Below are 17,368 nucleotides of genomic sequence, written 5' to 3'. Positions count from 1 at the left end.
TGTTTTTCTCTTCTCTTCTCCCCCCCCCTCCCTCTTTGTTTTTTTTAAAGACAGGGTCTTTCACTAAACCCGAAGTTCAGATTTGTTAGACTGACTGGCTTGTGGGCCCCTAAGATTATCCGGTCTCCACCTCCCAGCACTGGGACTACAGGTATGCCCAGCTTTCTTTCTTTTATTTAAAAAAAAAAAAAAGATTTTATGCCAGACACGATGGCACACACCTATAATCAAAGCACTCTGGAGGCAGGGGCAGGAGGATCTCTGTGAGTTCCTTGACAAACAAGGATACACAGAGAAACCCTGTCTTGTAAACAACAACAACAAAAAGATTTTATTTGTATATATGTGTATGTATGAATGCAAGTCTGTGGAGGTTCTTGGAAGCCAGAAGGTGTAGTGAATTCCCTGGGGCTGGTGACAGTAAGCAGCCCAGTGAGGCTTGGGAACCAAATTCTTGTTCCACCAATTGCTCCTAACCAAGCTAACATCTCTGCAGCCCCTAAAGCTTGGTTTTTGACATGAGTGCTGGGATCCAATGTAGGTGATCATGTTTGTGTGGCAAATACTTTACCTACTGAGCAATCTCTCTACTCCCACTTTTTCCTACTGACTTTTCCCCTCTTCTTTTAAAAGACGAGATCTTACTGACTTGTCCAGGCTGGACTTGAATTCAAGCTGAGATCCAGAAAGTTCCTGAATTTGTGATTTCCTGCCTCAGCCCTGCCTTGAGTAGCTGGTATTGCAAACCTGTATCATTTAGGCCCAAATTATTTTCTTGGTGTTTTGTTTTTAAAGATAGTCTTATTATGTAATCCTGCCTACTTCAAATTTAAGTCTCTTACTTCAGCCTCCTGAATTCTCAGATTACAGGTACACATCACTGCATCCCACACCATACTCAATATAATTCTCCTAGTGAGTTAATTATTGCTGCAAATGTTATTTGCTTTCTTTGGGTCAACTGCCACACTCCTGTGTCCTAGCAATCAGGATTTCAATATTTTCCTTGTTCTGGTCTAACCTGTTCTATGTGCAGCATGCATAATAATAGTCTTGTAAGAATACAAGTAACAACAGCATTCCTTTGGTTTAATCTGTGAGAGGTTCCCATTGCTCCTAGAATTCAAATTCTGCAATATTCCTACAAGATAGACATGAGCTAGGCTTCATTTCCAGACGAACTCACAAAATTCTTATTATTGTGGACTACTCCTGTTCTACCCCATTTCTTAAGGACCTCTTATACTACCTTGTTCCTTCAGCTGTTTGCGCAAACACCCTTTTATAATCTCTTAAAACTTTTGTATTTTAAAAACATGCATCATAGTTATTATATAAATATATGGATTGTATATAATATACAGGTTCTAGACAAATTATGTTTTGCATGAGGTAAAACTATTTCATAAAGTCCTTACAAAATCTTCTTCCATTAAATTTGGTGAGCTAGAGAGGACTTTTTCTTCCATAGAATCTCCCCCATGAAACAGACTTCTGATCAACTGTTAGGTCTTCTTTTTACTTTTAGACTTACTGACTTGATCTGATGCGAGTGTTTTGCCTGCATGTGTGTCTTATGCACCACGTGTGTGCCTGGTGCCTGTGGAGGACAGAAGTCATCGGTGTGAACCAGGAGGTAGGGAAGTCTGTTCTTAAGCACTGAGCCATTGCTTCAGCCCCGAAGATCATCTTTTTCATCTCAACTTTTGGGGTCAAATTACTTTGAGGTGATATAACTTTCAGTAATCTTTCCATTTTTATAAACTGTCTTACTAAAGATAGAAACTAAGAAGCAGCAGTTTATTTAAAAGAATGAGTAGTACACTTAAATTGGTTTTCTATATATGAAATAAGATATTTCAAATGTTCTTTGGGTTGAATGTGCTGCAATTAGAGAAAAAACATCTAATAATTTTATAAGCCACCGATAGAAAGTCAGGCTTTTCTTACCTAAAATGGTAGCCTATGGATTGTAGTTAGATTAAACTAACTTGCCCCACTGTTAGGAGGATGTACTAGAGACATAAGAAGCAATTTTTCCTAAGGTCTTAATTTTACATATTTGGCTTTTTATTCACTGTAGTAGTTCAAGATCATAAATTTTCAAATTGATAAAGTTATAAGCATTTTGATAATAGACATAAGCTAAAAAGTAAACTACTACATGCTATCATTAAACCTATAAAAACAAGGATGTCAAACAAAATGACCAAAAAAACTACTTAAAGTTAAATAAAGGAGCAATAATATGTGAGTTTCCAGTGTCCTAGTCATTGGGATAGCCCTAACTTTAAAGGCAACATGGCAAATTCACCAAATAGAAAACAAAAATGCTCCTCAGGTGACCTCCCACTAAATGATTCGTGCACCTGGTCAAACTTCTGCATCTTGTGACAAATAGAGTGATGTAACATTACTCCAATCAAAGCAATTTTTAGGAGTACTTTATAAAAACACAAAACTAAATGTGAGCAAACCCAAATTACTTTTTAAAAAAAATATTTCTTACCAAGAGTAATCCATTAATCTTGCTTCTTCCTCCATTAGTTTACACACTATAGCTACCTGTAATACTTTCCTACTTATTAAACTCAAACATGGGGGGCTGGGTAGATGGTTCAGGAGTTAAGAGCACTGGCTGCTCTTCTACAGCACTCAGGTTCAACTCCCAGTACCCACATGGCAGCTCACAACTGTCTGTAACTCCAGTTCCAGGGGATCTGACACCCTCATGTAGAAATACATGTAGGCAAAACACCAATACATGTGAAATTAAAAAAAATAAATAAATAAACTCAAACGTGGCTATAAAACCAACACTGTGTAAAGTTATGGCAGTAAATGTTAACTCTGTCAAACACACTTTTTCACGTTCCTTGCTTCAAGTGTGTAATGAGTAGCTAGTGAGGTCATGGAAAACATTTCTTGCCAACAGAAATTTTATTTTATTTTTTTAAAGATTTATTTATTTATCATGTATACAGCATGTATGACTGCAGGCCAGAAGAGGGCACCAGATCTCATTACAGATGGTTGTGAGCCACCATGTGATTGCTGGGAATTGAACTCAGGACCTCTGGAAGAGCAGTCAGTGCTCTTAACCTCTGAGCCATCTCTGCAGTCCAACCAACAGAAATTTTAGATACTTCATTCTTTACCAGTTTAAATAAAGTTTAATAGTCTGAGAATTAAATGAGAGGATTTAATGATGGAAAGGAAAGAAACTGAAGGGCTGGGGTTATAGCTCAGCTTAGTGTGCATGAGGCCCAAAGTTCAATTCCCAGAACAGTTAAAAATAAAAATAAAAATATAGTGCTAGTCTAACAGCTCAGCAGGTTAAAGTAAAGAGCTTGCTGCCAAGCCTAAGGACCTGGTTGGATCCATGTGGTGGAAGGAGAGAACCAACTTGGACAAGCTGTTCTGTGACCCACACATAGCCACAATGTAATGCACACCCCCCATACACACACCAAATAAATAATAAATAGGTAAATAAATGCAGTAATAGAAAAATATGTTTAGCATTTACTAGAATTCTCTAGGACATACTCAATCATGAAACCTTTAATGGAAATCTGCTGTACTTAATTGTGTATCAAGTATTAATAATCGTCTGCTTCATTTGAGAGTTTAGGCGTTTAGCAAAAAATTAAATCCCTACAAACACAATGACATTAGTAGTAACTTATATCAGGCATTAAATGAAATATCCCCATTCGTTAGCTTAAATAAAACTGCATATACAGAAGAGGTAAAGCTGCAATATGGGTGAGCACTGAAAACTATACTAAATGAACACCATGTATTTGATAAGTTGATTCAAATGATGGTCCAGAAGGGGAAAAATATAGGAACAGAAAACACATTAGAAATTCAGGGGTAATCTATTAATTTTACTATTAGCACAGTGACAGATAAAGGGTGTTCTTTTTTTTTTTTAAGAGAAGAAAAAGCTCTAAAATCTTTGATAGCTACAAACACCTGTGAATATACCAAAAGCCTTAAACCACACATTAAAAAGGTCAAACAGATAATTTAAAAAGCTGTTATATTTGTAAACAAAAATAGAATCACATAATAGAAAATGTCCCTGGGTTTTGTTTGGTTGTTCCTCAGACTAGCTGTGTCTATCCTATCTTCCCATTTATTCCTGCATCCACTCAGTTCTGCAGGACAAAAGTGTTAAGGTAGCCAGCAGCTTTCTACTTTCCCATTCTAATGGGATATTTCAGGTACATCTATTTATCTCTTAGTTGTTTTATCTTCTGTGAAACTGTTGTCTTAGTGTAGAAGAAACTCAAAATAATAGAATTAATATAATAAAGGATTTCCTAATAGACTTCCTTAGGAGACATTAAATCACACAAAGCAGAATTTAGCTAAGAGAACACATCCCTCCAAACACCCCGAAATTTATAATGGCAGGATATAGACAATTGTTCCCAGGACTGACTAGCCATGAGACCCATCCTCAATGAGCATGCCTCTAACAGTGGTTCTCAACTTGTGGGTTGTGACCCCTTTGGGGTCGAATGACCCTTTTACAGGGGTCACATATCAGATATTTACATTATAATTCATAACAGTAGCAAAATTACAGTTATGAAGTAGCAACAAAATGATTTTTTGGTTGTGAGTGACCACAACATGAGGTTGCAGTATTAGGAAAGTTGAGAACCACTGGTCTAGGAGGAAGCTCGAGGGAGCAGCACAAAGGGCCTGCCATCAAGACCCCAGCTCTCTGGAGAAATACCTAAGTCTACCAGATGGGCAAGAAGACCCTGGGTAATAACTATTCAGAAAGGACAACACTGGTGTACTAAAGAAATAATTTTGGAAATATCTTTGCTATGTAAATCTCCCATCTAACTAGGCAGCCAGAATCATCTCTGTTTAAGCTGTTTAAAGTGTAATCTGGGGTTGGGACCTAAGAAATTTAAGGATGACAGTATATGTGAACTCTTAAGCCTCAGTTGTATATAAGTTAGCAAAATCTTCAAGGCGAGCTTCTTTTGGGCATTAGCCACAGCCAGACATAAGTTTTTTTTTCAGTAAAGAGTTTTATTTATATTAATCTCTAAGAGTGATTTCTCACTGGGAAGGCAGATTATTTCTATAACATTCTGGCTGACATCTAGGCCAAATATCCTCAGGATTCTTCTGCCAGCTTTTGAGATCAAGTCCTTCCCTTCATGTCTACCTGTTTTAAGATAATTTTGTCCTTATCATTTGTTTAAATACCTCTGGGTAAACTCATCCCTATTAAGCTTTATCTTTACTGAGACTTCACAATCTGTAACACAATGCTGACTCGTTCTCTTGATGACTGGAGCCTTTAAAGTGTCCATCCTGTTCTACTGTTGCCTGCCTCTTAACTTTCAGTTGTGAGACTGGCTATCAGCTCAGTCAGAAACATGGCATGCTAATCTCAGTAGCATTCCACATTCAAGTAATCATCAGTTCCTAACATGATTATTTCCTGAATACCTTTCAAACCTGCCTCCCCAGCTCTGCCCTCATACTAAGGATTAAAACTTGGGGCTCACGAATATTAGTCAAGTGTTCTATCACTGAGTTATATTCACAATTTTTCTCTATATTGAGATTTTAAGGCTTCCCAGCTAGCCTTGAACTTGTGATCTATGTGTCTCAGTCTCTAGGGTAGCTGAGACTGCAGGACTTTACTAGCAAGCCTAGTAGTACCTCTCTATTTGTTATGGTTTCCAGCCACTCTTTCTTTATGGTATTTTGTGACAAAGAAATCTCTCTAAGTACCCCAAAAAAGTATTCTTTAAAAATACCAATTTCGCCGGGCAGTGGTGGCGCATGCCTTTAATCCTAGCACTTAGAAGTTTGAGGCCAGCCTGGTCTACAGAGTGAGATCCAGGACAGGCACCCAAACTACACAGAGAACCCCTGTCTCAAAAAACAAAAACAAAACAAAAGAAACACCAGTCTCATTATACAGCATTCTTGTTCTATTTAAAATCCGGTAATTACTCAAGTTAGCATGCCATGCCCAGTAACTGTTAGTAATTCACACAACTGGCATTTCAAGGAGGACAGTTTTCATTGGTCACTGTTGCATTCACAGGTCTTTTTTTTTTTTTTTTTTTTTTTTTTTTTTTTTTTTTTTTGCTTTTTCGAGACAGGGTTTCTCTGTGTAGCTTTGCGCCTTTCCTGGAACTCGCTTTGGAGACCAGGCTGGCCTCGAACTCACAGAGATCCACCTGCCTCTGCCTCCCGAGTGCTGGGATTAAAGGCGTGCGCCACCACCGCCCGCATTCACAGGTCTTTTAAAACATCCCTGATGACCTATGGTTTTCAAAATCTGCAAGGACAGAAAAACAAACAAACAATAACAATAAAAAACATAGGTTGAGTCCTTTGCTGTTTGTTTATGCTTCATTTTGTATGGTGAGACAGGATTCCATATTGTAGCCAATGACCTGTAATCTGTAGAAACCCTCCTTTCTCACTCATACAAATGTCAACCATGCTGGGCAAGGATGGCACACGCCTTTAAGTCCAGCACTATGGAGGCAGAGGTAGGTGGATTTTTTTGAGTTCAAGGCCAACCAAGTTTACAGAGTTGAGCTCCAAGACAGCCAGGGCTATGTTTAGAAGAACAAAAATAAATAAAAAAGCAAGTATGAATGACAATACCCTGCTTGTCCTGTTGCGCGCGCACACACACACACACACACACACACACACACACACACACACACACACACGCACACACGCACACACGCACACACGCACACACACACACTCTCTCTCTCTCTCTCTAAGATTTTTATTTTGTGTGTGTGTGTGTGTGTGTGTATGATTGTGTGACTATATATCCTGTGTGGGTGCCCCCGGAGGTCAGAAGAAGATGCTAGATCTCCAGAAGCTGGAGTCACAGACAGTTGTGAGCTGCCTGATGTGGGTGGGTGTTGGGAACTGAACTTGAGTCCTCTGGAAGAGGAGCCAGTGCTCTTAACTGCTGAGCCAGTCCCTAGACCTTCCTTCTGTTTTTTACAGCCGCTCAATCTCCTTTACAATATTTATTATACTTTAATTAATTAGCATGTGTCTCTAGAAGAGACAGTAAATATCTTCCTCATATTTACATAAAATGTCAATAAGTTTCTTGTTCAGTGAACTAATGAATCTATCTTTCTACTGAGAGTACTAAGAAATAAAATTGAAACAAGAAAGAAAGAGTCATGCAGAACTGCTTGTCTTCTTGTTCATTTCAGACCTATGATCCTTCAGTCTCATCACTGAAGTAAGACCACTCTTTAAAAATTATTTTCTTTGAGATTGCAATATAATTACATCATTTCCTTCTCCCCTGTCCTCCATCCAAACCTTCCTATATACCCTTCTTTGTTTTCTTTCAAATTCATAGCAAAAGAGACCATTTTTAATTTTGGTGGATGTCCTTCAGGAGCTAAGTACAAAACTGAAAATCAAGTTGAGAAGTAGACAAAGCAAATTTGATGAGAGCTACAGTCAACAATCACAACTGAACAATGTCCCAGAGAGACAAAAGGCACTACTCCCATCACCTCCCAGGCGCTCCTTCCTGCTGACACTGCCTCTCATCTTTGTTCCACTGGTACATAACACCACACTGCTAAGCTAATAACCGGAGAAAAGGTTCTCAACCTTGGCATCTTTTACCCCATGAAAGTGCTGATGAGGTGCATTGTGGGTCCTTAAAGGTCCCTGCCAGGAAGTTTAAAAGTAATCACCTCCTATGCTAGGCAAAATGGATTTCCCAATTCAAATGTTGACTCAAATGAGCAGTGTAAAAAGCTTTTGATTGGAAGTTTATAATCTAAACAAGAAAGAACAAGATTTACTCAAAATGAGTTGCGTATACAGAGTTCTTACTTGGATAGAAGATGTTACGGAAAGACACTCATGATTAAATCTCTCTCAAGCACAATTCAGAGTCTAAATATATTGGTGACCTTGTATTTCTGAAAATTCCTAAAGAATAGGAATGATTTGCACATTATTATAACATGCATAATGCAAAGATATTTATACATCTGCATTTAGTAGACCAACATCTTATTCCTAAGAAACTAAAATGTTTCTGTTATATTCCATAGAGCTACAATCTTATCCTAATATTTGAACTCAATAATGAAAACATATATAACAAGGTTATGGTACTCTAGAAACAATGTAAACCTTATAAATTTAATTTTTACCTGGGATTGTTTTTTAATGTATTTACTAAAAATTCATGTAGATCTATGCCAGTTGAATCAGTGTATTCTTGACTGGAATCTAAAAAACAACAACACAAAAACCCAGTATAAAGTTGTTTACCACAAATCCCTTTCCCTTTTGTACATTATGTCTATCTTAAGTAAAATGAGATGCCCATGAAGAAAAAAAAAATGACGAAGTAGGAAAAAGAAATTTATGATAAAGGCAGATGACCACTATATTTATGACATGGGCTGATATAACTTCATGAACATACACATTCTTAAACTTAATGTCAGACTAAATTTATGCGGATCTTTAATGATCCTCATGTACTCATATTCAAACGTTAGTTAGGTGAAAAACTGAATGATTTTGATAATGATTTCTATCTGTAGCAAATTTAAAGAGCTTAATTCACTTGAATGTATATAAGTAGAAACTAATTTGGAAGAATTTTAGTTCTAAAATTACTTACTTAAGATTCTTGAAATTCAGTGCCAAAGGCCTGCTTTAAAAAAATTTCCCAAATATTCATGTGTATTTAATCCCTTAAATGTAATATCCTGGTAATATTGATCAACATAACAGCATTTATAAACTAGTAAGAACATTTTTATTGTACTGCAGTACTCAATGATCCTTAAAACTTTTTATGAAGATAAACATTCTGGGGTTTCCAACAATATTCTTAATATGACACCAGTTCTTTGTACTGAACAATGTAACACAAACTATGATTCTGGCATTTGAACATGAGTGAGACTGGAAAGGGACTTTGATGACCATTCTTCTTAGTAACTGAGATTTATGTTACAATTTTTGGTTTGAGAATCTTAACATACATACCCATGACATACCAGATGAGCAAATATTACATCATCCCTCTGGTCTGCTATGCCATTTTCAATATAGATATGTGACATGTGTTATTCAAGGGGTAAAGAATTATTGATAATGAAACTAAACTTTTATCTAAAAAAAAAAGAATAAATTACTAACCTCTTGATAACATTTTTCTGGGCAACTTATCACTGGCTTTTTCTTTATCTGTTTCATCTTTTGAAGGCTTTTCCTCTTTTTCAAATGATTGTGTTAACTGGATTTGAATTTTTTCCTGTTGGAAGGAAAAATTAGTTATTTCATGAAAATATAAACTAATTCAATATTAAGTATTGGCATTTCCTGAGTAACTCAAAACTGTATGAAGGACAAAAAAGACAAGAAATTTTCATTTTATCCAATTGAAACTTCTAAATTAGCAATCAATTTAAGCCAGGTGTGGTGGCATGGGGCCTTTAATACAGCACTCACAGGCAGGGACAGGCGAATCTATGAATACCATGAATTCGAGGTCAGCTTGGTCGACATAGTGAAACCCCATCTCAAGATAAACAAACAGAAAAGAAACTTAAACAGTGTCTTGAGAAAAAAGGTGAAAACAGTTTGTTCAGTCAGGTATGGTGATGCTCGCCTTTAATCCCAGCATTCAGGAAGCAGAGGCAGGTGGATCTCTGAATTTGAGATCAGTCTGGTCTACAGAGTGAATTCCAATTCAGCCAGGAACATAGTAAGGTGCTGTCTCAAAACCAAAACCAAAACTACACCTAATATGTTCATCTGAATGTATCCATTAAAGCAGACCTTTAAAATTGTTCTGGAGAAAATACATGTTTATTTACTAAACACCGTAGAGATCAGAACTCAGGTCTTCTTGACCTATGGTTCCAGTGGAGATGCTCACCACAATTATCAACCATGACAAGAGAAACGTGTTAATATCAGGAAAATAATTAACAAAATTTTTGAAATAGTGTCTAATGTATCCTAGGTTTGCTATACAGAGGAGAATGACCCTGAATGTCTAATCTTGCCTCCAACTCCCAAGTGCTGGGATTACAAGTGTGTCTCATCTGATTCATGTGTTACTAGGGATGGAACCCAGGGTTTTGTGCATGCTACAAGCACTCTACCAACTGAGCTACATCCCTAGCCCAAATTTAATTTTTTGAGTATCCCATATAAGCACACTCTCTTTCTCTTACAAGACAAAATGTAAGCAGAAAAGTTTTCAAAATCACGGCACCTATTTTCTGACTTGAGATTTATGTATCACTGTGCCTCCTTTAATCACTACACAGTTATTTTAGAAAGATATCAAATAAGATTATGTGTCTTCCTGAAACATGTAACAACAATAAAGCAGCCATACTGTTAAAGACCAAATGGAGAATAATCTTATATTGAAAATAATGTCATTAAAGCATTTTTAGAGCCAGCAGAGATTACCAGGAAATCAATTTATATACCCTGAAAGGCAAAGATTATGTTGAGCTATGTTTATTCAGGTAACATTACAAGAAATATACAACTATTTGGGTCAGGCTATTTCAACTAAAGGTAAAAGTGTGGAATAGTCTTAAAGACTAAATTATACTTTTGTTCATTACTTAACTTTTCTGGATAGTAGTAGCAGAAGTGGTCAGTAACAAAGAGGATACAAACATCAGGATTCTCAAACTTATTGCCAGCAGAATTTCTCTTAAACTTCCTCTCCATCACACACAAAATGATTTTCCAAACAAGTGCTATCAGAATTTCGGTTATATACATAAAACAGTAAGATAATTAGATACTGTTTTCTTTTTCATTGTTTCTTCCAAATTTCTTGTTCAAATTTCTGAGGCTGGGGATACTGCTCAGTGACAGAATCATGCTCAGAACATACAGTCAACACCATGCATTGGAAGTGTCTACCAGGATGACCAACTGCTGTTTTCTGCCTTCTCTGTCTTGCTTATCAAACACAGTATGTCATATTTGGGACTCTGATTTATTTCTAAACTTGTTCTGTTTCTATTTTTCCCACAGTTTTCAGATATTTGTACATGGCTATAGAATTAATTTTTAGAACAACATTTAGGAGTTTTCCTTCTTTGAAGCTTCTGACTACTATCATTGGACAGTCCAATGAATTGTATGTAGGAGAAAAGACTCCACACTGAACTCTTAGGCCCTGACTAAAAGGTGCTTCCAATGACTAGCAGATTTCACTTCTAAATTATTTCCTCTGAGTCATAGATATTAATTTATAGATATTAAATTACTTAATCAAGACAAACTATATTTTACAACTCTAGTAGAGAAGGCTGGTTTCTTGTCATCAGCTGATCCTGTTTTCAGGTACTTGCATAAAGAAAACCCATTCTGAATGCTGAAGGTGGCAATGTAAATAAACTCTTCTAACTATAAATAATAGGAACATGTACACAGAAAGCTGTAATTTCTTTACTCTTTACTATGGCATTCATAATATCTGTGATTAAGGTTATTTCCCCATTATAAACTCTCACCACACATGAATGAAATCTCTCTTATAACTGCTTCTCAATCTTTTTTATAATGTTTTATGCCATATTAATTCACCAAAAATTAACATACTATGAAGGGAAATTGTTGGAAATTGTATCAAGGATGAGAAAAGATGGCAGAACACGTATTTTCTAGGTCCCTTGCAGGTGCATTTTAGTCAACTTAAAACATGAAAAAAAGGTTTCATATATATATTAAAGAGAGGCAATAAGAGATTATTAACCAAATGAAAAAAATTATGTTTAAGAGAAACATAGTAAGTGGAATAACTGAATTCTGACATCTTATACGGACAGTGTAACTTTTTAAAATGTCATACACAATCTGTGATCAATATATATCCTAAGAGCTGACATATATCCTATAAGTATTTTTCAGAGGAATTTTTACTACATAGGTTTCTGTAGTATTTTAAGACAAGACCCAATGCCCCCAACATTTTTCACATAAGGTAAAATAAAAAGGAAATTAAAAAAAAAATGATCACAATAGTTTTTCTCAGAAGGTACAAACTTCTCTGTATCAATATACTCTTGAATGGCCACTCCTTCCTATTTCCTCTAACTTCCTGGATCATTAATGCCACGATGCTAAGATAGCACAGCACTTTGTCAACAGAGTGAGGAAAGGAACTTTCAAAACACACTCCATGAACAACCATATTCTTTAATCTTACTTATAAAAGAAATTGCCAAGCGGGGCAGTGGTGGCACACACCTTTAATCAAGGCAGATCTCTTGAGTTTGAGACCAGCCTGGTGTACAGAACAAGTTCCAAGACAGCCAGGGCTGTTACACAGAGAAACTGTCTTGAAAAAAAACAAAAACAAGCCGGGCGGTGGTGGCGCACGCCTTTAATCCCAGCACTTGGGAGGCAGAGCCAGGCGGATCTCTGTGAGTTCGAGGCCAGCCTGGGCTACCAAGTGAGTTTCAGGAAAGGCACAAAGCTACAGAGAAACCCTGTCTCGAAAAAACCAAAAAAAAAAAAAAAAGAAAAAAGAAAAAAAAACAAAAACAAAATATGAAATTCCTTTAAAATTTTTGTTCCATTTATTTTTAGGTGTTTTGCATGTGCATCTCTGCATCCCATGCATGCCTAGTGCCATGGAGAACAGAAGAGGTGTCACATCCCTTGAAACTGGAGTTAAAGATGGTTTTGAGCTTCATGTGGGTGCTGGGAATTAAATCTGGGTTCCCTTACTGGAACTGCTAGGCCATCTTTCCAGCCCATAAGAGAACTTTTAAAAATTGCTATTTCAAAGAACAATTTTATTGGTTTTTTTTCCCTTTCAGACTATGTCATAACTCACTAGCTTTACTAACAACCAGCCATGTAATGTTTAATATGAAGCAACCACATTCTGTAAAACAAAGGCAATCACATTCTATAAAACAAAGTGCCCAAAGGGTTAAGCTTAAAAAGATTCTAAGCCGAGCAGTGGTGGCACACACTTTTAATCCCAGCACTTGGGAGGCAGAGGCAGGCGGATCTCTGTGAGTTCGAGGCCAGCCTGGGCTACCAAGTGAGTTCCAGGAAGAGGCGCAAAGCTACACAGAGAAACCCTGTCTCGAAAAACCAAAAAAAAAAAAAATTCTAAAGGTAACTATACCCAGTAAGATATTTTGACATTACTTCTGACTTTGCTAGGAAAATGTTATTGCTAAATGCATTCAATCAAATACATACATATGTTTATTTTATATAGCTCCAATGAAAAAGAATTTAATTTTTCTTGCATCTTAGAAATAAAATATAGTGATTTGTAAAAAGTAAGACACATTATATGCATGTCACAACTAACTTTAGTATGTACTTGTCTCTTCAAGATCATCACTTAAACCATGGGAAAGCAGAAAAGGTTTCCTTGAATCAACAAATGTACAACTGATATTTGCTTCAAAAACATTTGAGACAAAAGTTCTTTTGAGACAGGGATCACTGTTTACCCCTAGGTGGCCTGAACTTGCTATATAGACCAGGACAGCCTACTCAAAGAGATCCACCTGTCTCTGCCTCTGGTGCTAGAATTAAAGGTGTATCCCACCACTCCTACATGACATTTCAAATTTTAAAATAGATGTACAATATGTCATTTAAAATAGATGTACAATATTTAAAAAAAAATGTTTCTTAAATAAGTACTAGTAGTCTTGCTTCTTAGAAACTTAAAGCTGCCTAAACCCTCTTATGAAGCAGCAGCCCCCACCAGCAGTCCTAGTTATCCCACTGATAATCATCAGCAGAATTGAAAGCACTATTCAGACAGCACCAAAGACAACTTGCAGTTATGACTAACATAAGAAAAACCAGAGCCTTAAAAACGATATAGGCAGTTCCCAGAGATGCAACAAGAAGAATACAACAAACTCCCAAAACCCAAAATTAAAAGAGGAATTATATCATAATTATAATCACTGAAAGTACTTTAATAGTGAATACTTTTGAACAATAACTTACAACTTTCCTTGTCCTACTTTGTTTGAGACAGGGTTCCTCTGTGTAACTCTGGCTATCCTGGAACTCGCTCTGTAGACCAGGCTGGCCCCTACCTCACAGAGATCCGAAAGGCATGTGCCACTACCGCCAGCTAATTTATAACTTCCTTAAAGTCACATTCCTGGGTAATCATATAATCTCAAAAGTTTTCCCAAAAGAAGAATCTCTATTGTAAGCCTCAGACTGAAGTAGAGTTTTCCTAACTCATCTGGATTTTAACAAGTATTATCAAATCAGTTTTATTTACCAGAAATGAAAGAAAGAATACATTCACACTCAACTTTCATTGACTCATATCAAAGACTGTCTCCAGTTCCACCATGTCTTCAAGTAATTTTTGTTTTGCTTTGTTGTTGTTTACCTGGGTCTCCTGTGATATCTCTGCTGCAGGGAGTGGTGGAGATTCTTCACACACTGCAAGGCTCCGAACTAGCTTTAACTTTGAGCTTGACTAAAGAGAAGTATTTAAAATTAACACTACATTTCATAAATTAGGGCATATTCAAAAGCCCCCTAGAGAGTGTCTAAATTTCTTTTTAGTTTCCACCACGAATAAAAAAGTAGATGAAATGTGTAAGTTAGATATATCATTGAATAGCACTAAAACCCCTTGAAAGTGAAAATAAACAATTTTAGTTTTAAAAATTATAGAAATAGCAAGAATGGGGATAATTCCAATTTCAAATCCAACAAATGGTGAGAAAGTAATTTTTCTCTATAGTTAAAAAACAACAACAACAACAAAAACCCCCGCCCAGGATAATTAAAAGCAATGCACAAAAGCGACTAGGCAAGACAAAAAACCCAAATAAAACAAAAGAAGCTTTCTGCCCCAAACAAAAGATGAGAAAACTAAACTGAATGTAGTGCTGTATGAAAACAAGAATTCATCAAGCATGAAGGAAGGCCTTGGCATGCCAGCACACCAAATAGTTACTATACCTTAGACCTTTTTCCTGTCTGTCCAAATGACTGCGGGGGCCGCTGAATATATAATAAGAGAGATTTTATTAAATTTCACACTCAAACAGAAAATTTGCTTCTTAATTCATACACCTAAACCTCAGAGTTTGCTAAACAAGGAAATCAAAGATGGTTCAGAGAAAGAGTATTGATTCCTCCAGACACACACTGGGAGAAGTTACTAAACCCCTCTGTGGATTGGCATTTTCTTTAAATCAGCAAATTTCTGTATTAAATGAACACAATATGGAACTCTGAAGGTGACTTTTTCATAGCAAAATAAAGTACGTTTCTTCAGTATTTTATAACAACATTTTCACCAATGTTGGGGGAAGTGGACATACCAAATCACTCAGCAATTTCAATTAGCTGACGTCAGGGAAGTTTCAAGCGCACTATGGAAACATCTGAATAGTACAAAGACTCAGAGTCTATACTGCTTTCACCTCTCCTCTGCTGAGCCTCTTCAGTAAAACGTAAAGGACACACCACCAGATTGAGTAACGAAAGCTACTCACTAGGTCTCGGGGAAGGCAATGCCATGGTAGACATGTGAGAAAGACGGACGGCAGACTTCCAATAAAGGTGTTTAGCACAACCGTCAGATCACTAGTCACACTACCAGAGGACTCACAAAAGCAACTAGCTGTAGCCTGTGCTTGAGCCTACAGTGCTAGTAACTCAGACAGACTTTAAACTCTTTCCTTCTCTTCCTTCTTATCTATCATTTCAAATCCAGCTCCTCATAGGGCAGGGACCAGGCATCTATTCTCATTAGTAGTAGGGAGCCAATTTGGCATCAAACACAATACACATTCAAGCTAATCCTCAGGCTACTAAGCTTCACATTTTAAGAAATGGAGAGAGACATTATGTATACTAACATCCCAAAAGACTTATGTATGAGGTCAACAGAAACAAAGGCCAGAGTACAAAAATGTCAAAATCTCTACTTTGGATCTTAAGGCCTTCAAAGATTAAAACACTGTCTTCTTACAATTCTGACTCTAGATCACCAAGTTAACAATAAAATCTAAGACACAGAAAGCCAGGTACAAAAAAAGGAAGGAAGGAAGGAAGAAGAGAACTATTGCTTATGGAGGGAAATGGTCTGACTACGTTTGCACAGGGGAGTGCTGCCAAAGAGGACTCCTTGCATGTTGGTGGATTAGTTTCAACTTGCTCTCCACTTCCCCTTGGCCAAGTGGGCTTTTCACTCTCCGTCAGTCATATCTAAAACATGGAAATAAAGAAGACACAATTCCTGACTGCTCTTAAGGTCTCATAGTCCAGAATCAGTTACAAATTCGTCCAACTGAACCTCAGAGCTTCCGAACCGTAGTCCAGTAACCTCACATTCCAGCTGCATACGTATGTGACAGATTACATTCAGATACGGGAGACAGAATTCCAAAGACATTACCCAAGAATGATTCCCCATCCTTGTTCTATTTAATGAAACACAAAGCTGGGCTCTGCTGTGAAGGGCTTTTACAGAAGTAGCTTATCTCCTAGACAGTTGACCCTAAGATACAGATTTAAAACTGGAGTAAGTCTGACCCATCAATGAGCCTCTTAAAAGCTGAGTTTTCTTTGGTTGAGTCAAGTCAAAGAGATTCAAAGGATTCAAATGCACTGATAAAAGAAGATAAAAAGGCTACCCAGGAAACATGGACCTTGTATCAACTTTGGAACTGAGGTCTGCTGAAAAGGAATGCACCTTGATGCCTATTCTTTCCAAGCTCTTCCAAAGAGGATCATGGTGGTTAACCCTCTTGATTTTGGCTTTGTTAAACCTTAAGCAGAAAACCCAAGTAAGTCTACTGTAAGCGCCTAAGGAGGAGTCATTGCAACTCTCTAAGTTAGGTTGATCTGTTATGCAGCAAGAGGAAAGAAAGATATCAATATATAAATAAAGTGCTAGAGTGGCATTATTATATCAAATTACTTATTTCTTTTCATTTCAAATAGAAGATATATACAATATAATATATACTAGAAAATCTGCCACATTTACCAGCACACAGCACAGAGAAGAGAAAATGATTTCTGCTTATAAAAGTAGATGTCCTTCATTTATTTATTTTTATTCTGTTGAGAGTTTGGCAGCCAGACTTGGTTTTAAATACGAATTCTTCCAGTTTGATTTACAATCATTTTTTTTAAAGTGGATTTTATTTATTTGGAGCACTTGTTTTACCTTTAGCAGAACCTTATTGACAGTAAAAATGTAGCAACTCTTTTAAGTCCCTTACTCATAGTAAGAAATACTAAGTGAATTAGAATTTAGGCCAAAAGACAAACTCCAATTTATTTTATTGAA

At 36.7% G+C, this 17,368-nt stretch overlaps 1 protein-coding gene across 13 annotated transcripts in view; it reads right to left on the bottom strand.

Annotated features, from left to right (window-relative positions):
- Positions 1-17,368, bottom strand: part of R3hdm1 (R3H domain containing 1) — an 88,529-nt gene that overhangs the window by 64,148 nt on the left and 7,013 nt on the right. For 7 of the 13 annotated variants that reach the window (XM_042258050.2, XM_076547273.1, XM_076547274.1 and 4 more), the window contains exons 3-6: positions 15,025-15,066; positions 14,444-14,533; positions 9,217-9,331; positions 8,214-8,292 (exon numbers count right to left, since the gene is read on the bottom strand). In XM_042258050.2, coding sequence (XP_042113984.1) covers positions 8,214-8,292; positions 9,217-9,331; positions 14,444-14,533; positions 15,025-15,066 — 326 coding nt within the window. Of the gene's footprint in view, positions 1-8,213; positions 8,293-9,216; positions 9,332-14,443; positions 14,534-15,024; positions 15,067-17,368 lie in introns of those variants that run through there. The other 6 variants (XM_076547278.1, XM_076547281.1, XM_076547280.1 and 3 more) reach the window with 3 other exon arrangements.

Source organism: Peromyscus maniculatus, chromosome 11, assembly GCF_049852395.1.
Source record: "Peromyscus maniculatus bairdii isolate BWxNUB_F1_BW_parent chromosome 11, HU_Pman_BW_mat_3.1, whole genome shotgun sequence".
Lineage (NCBI taxonomy): Eukaryota > Metazoa > Chordata > Mammalia > Rodentia > Cricetidae > Peromyscus > Peromyscus maniculatus.
Note: the sequence above shows the minus strand (reverse complement) of the source record. Positions and strands in the feature narration are given on the sequence as shown.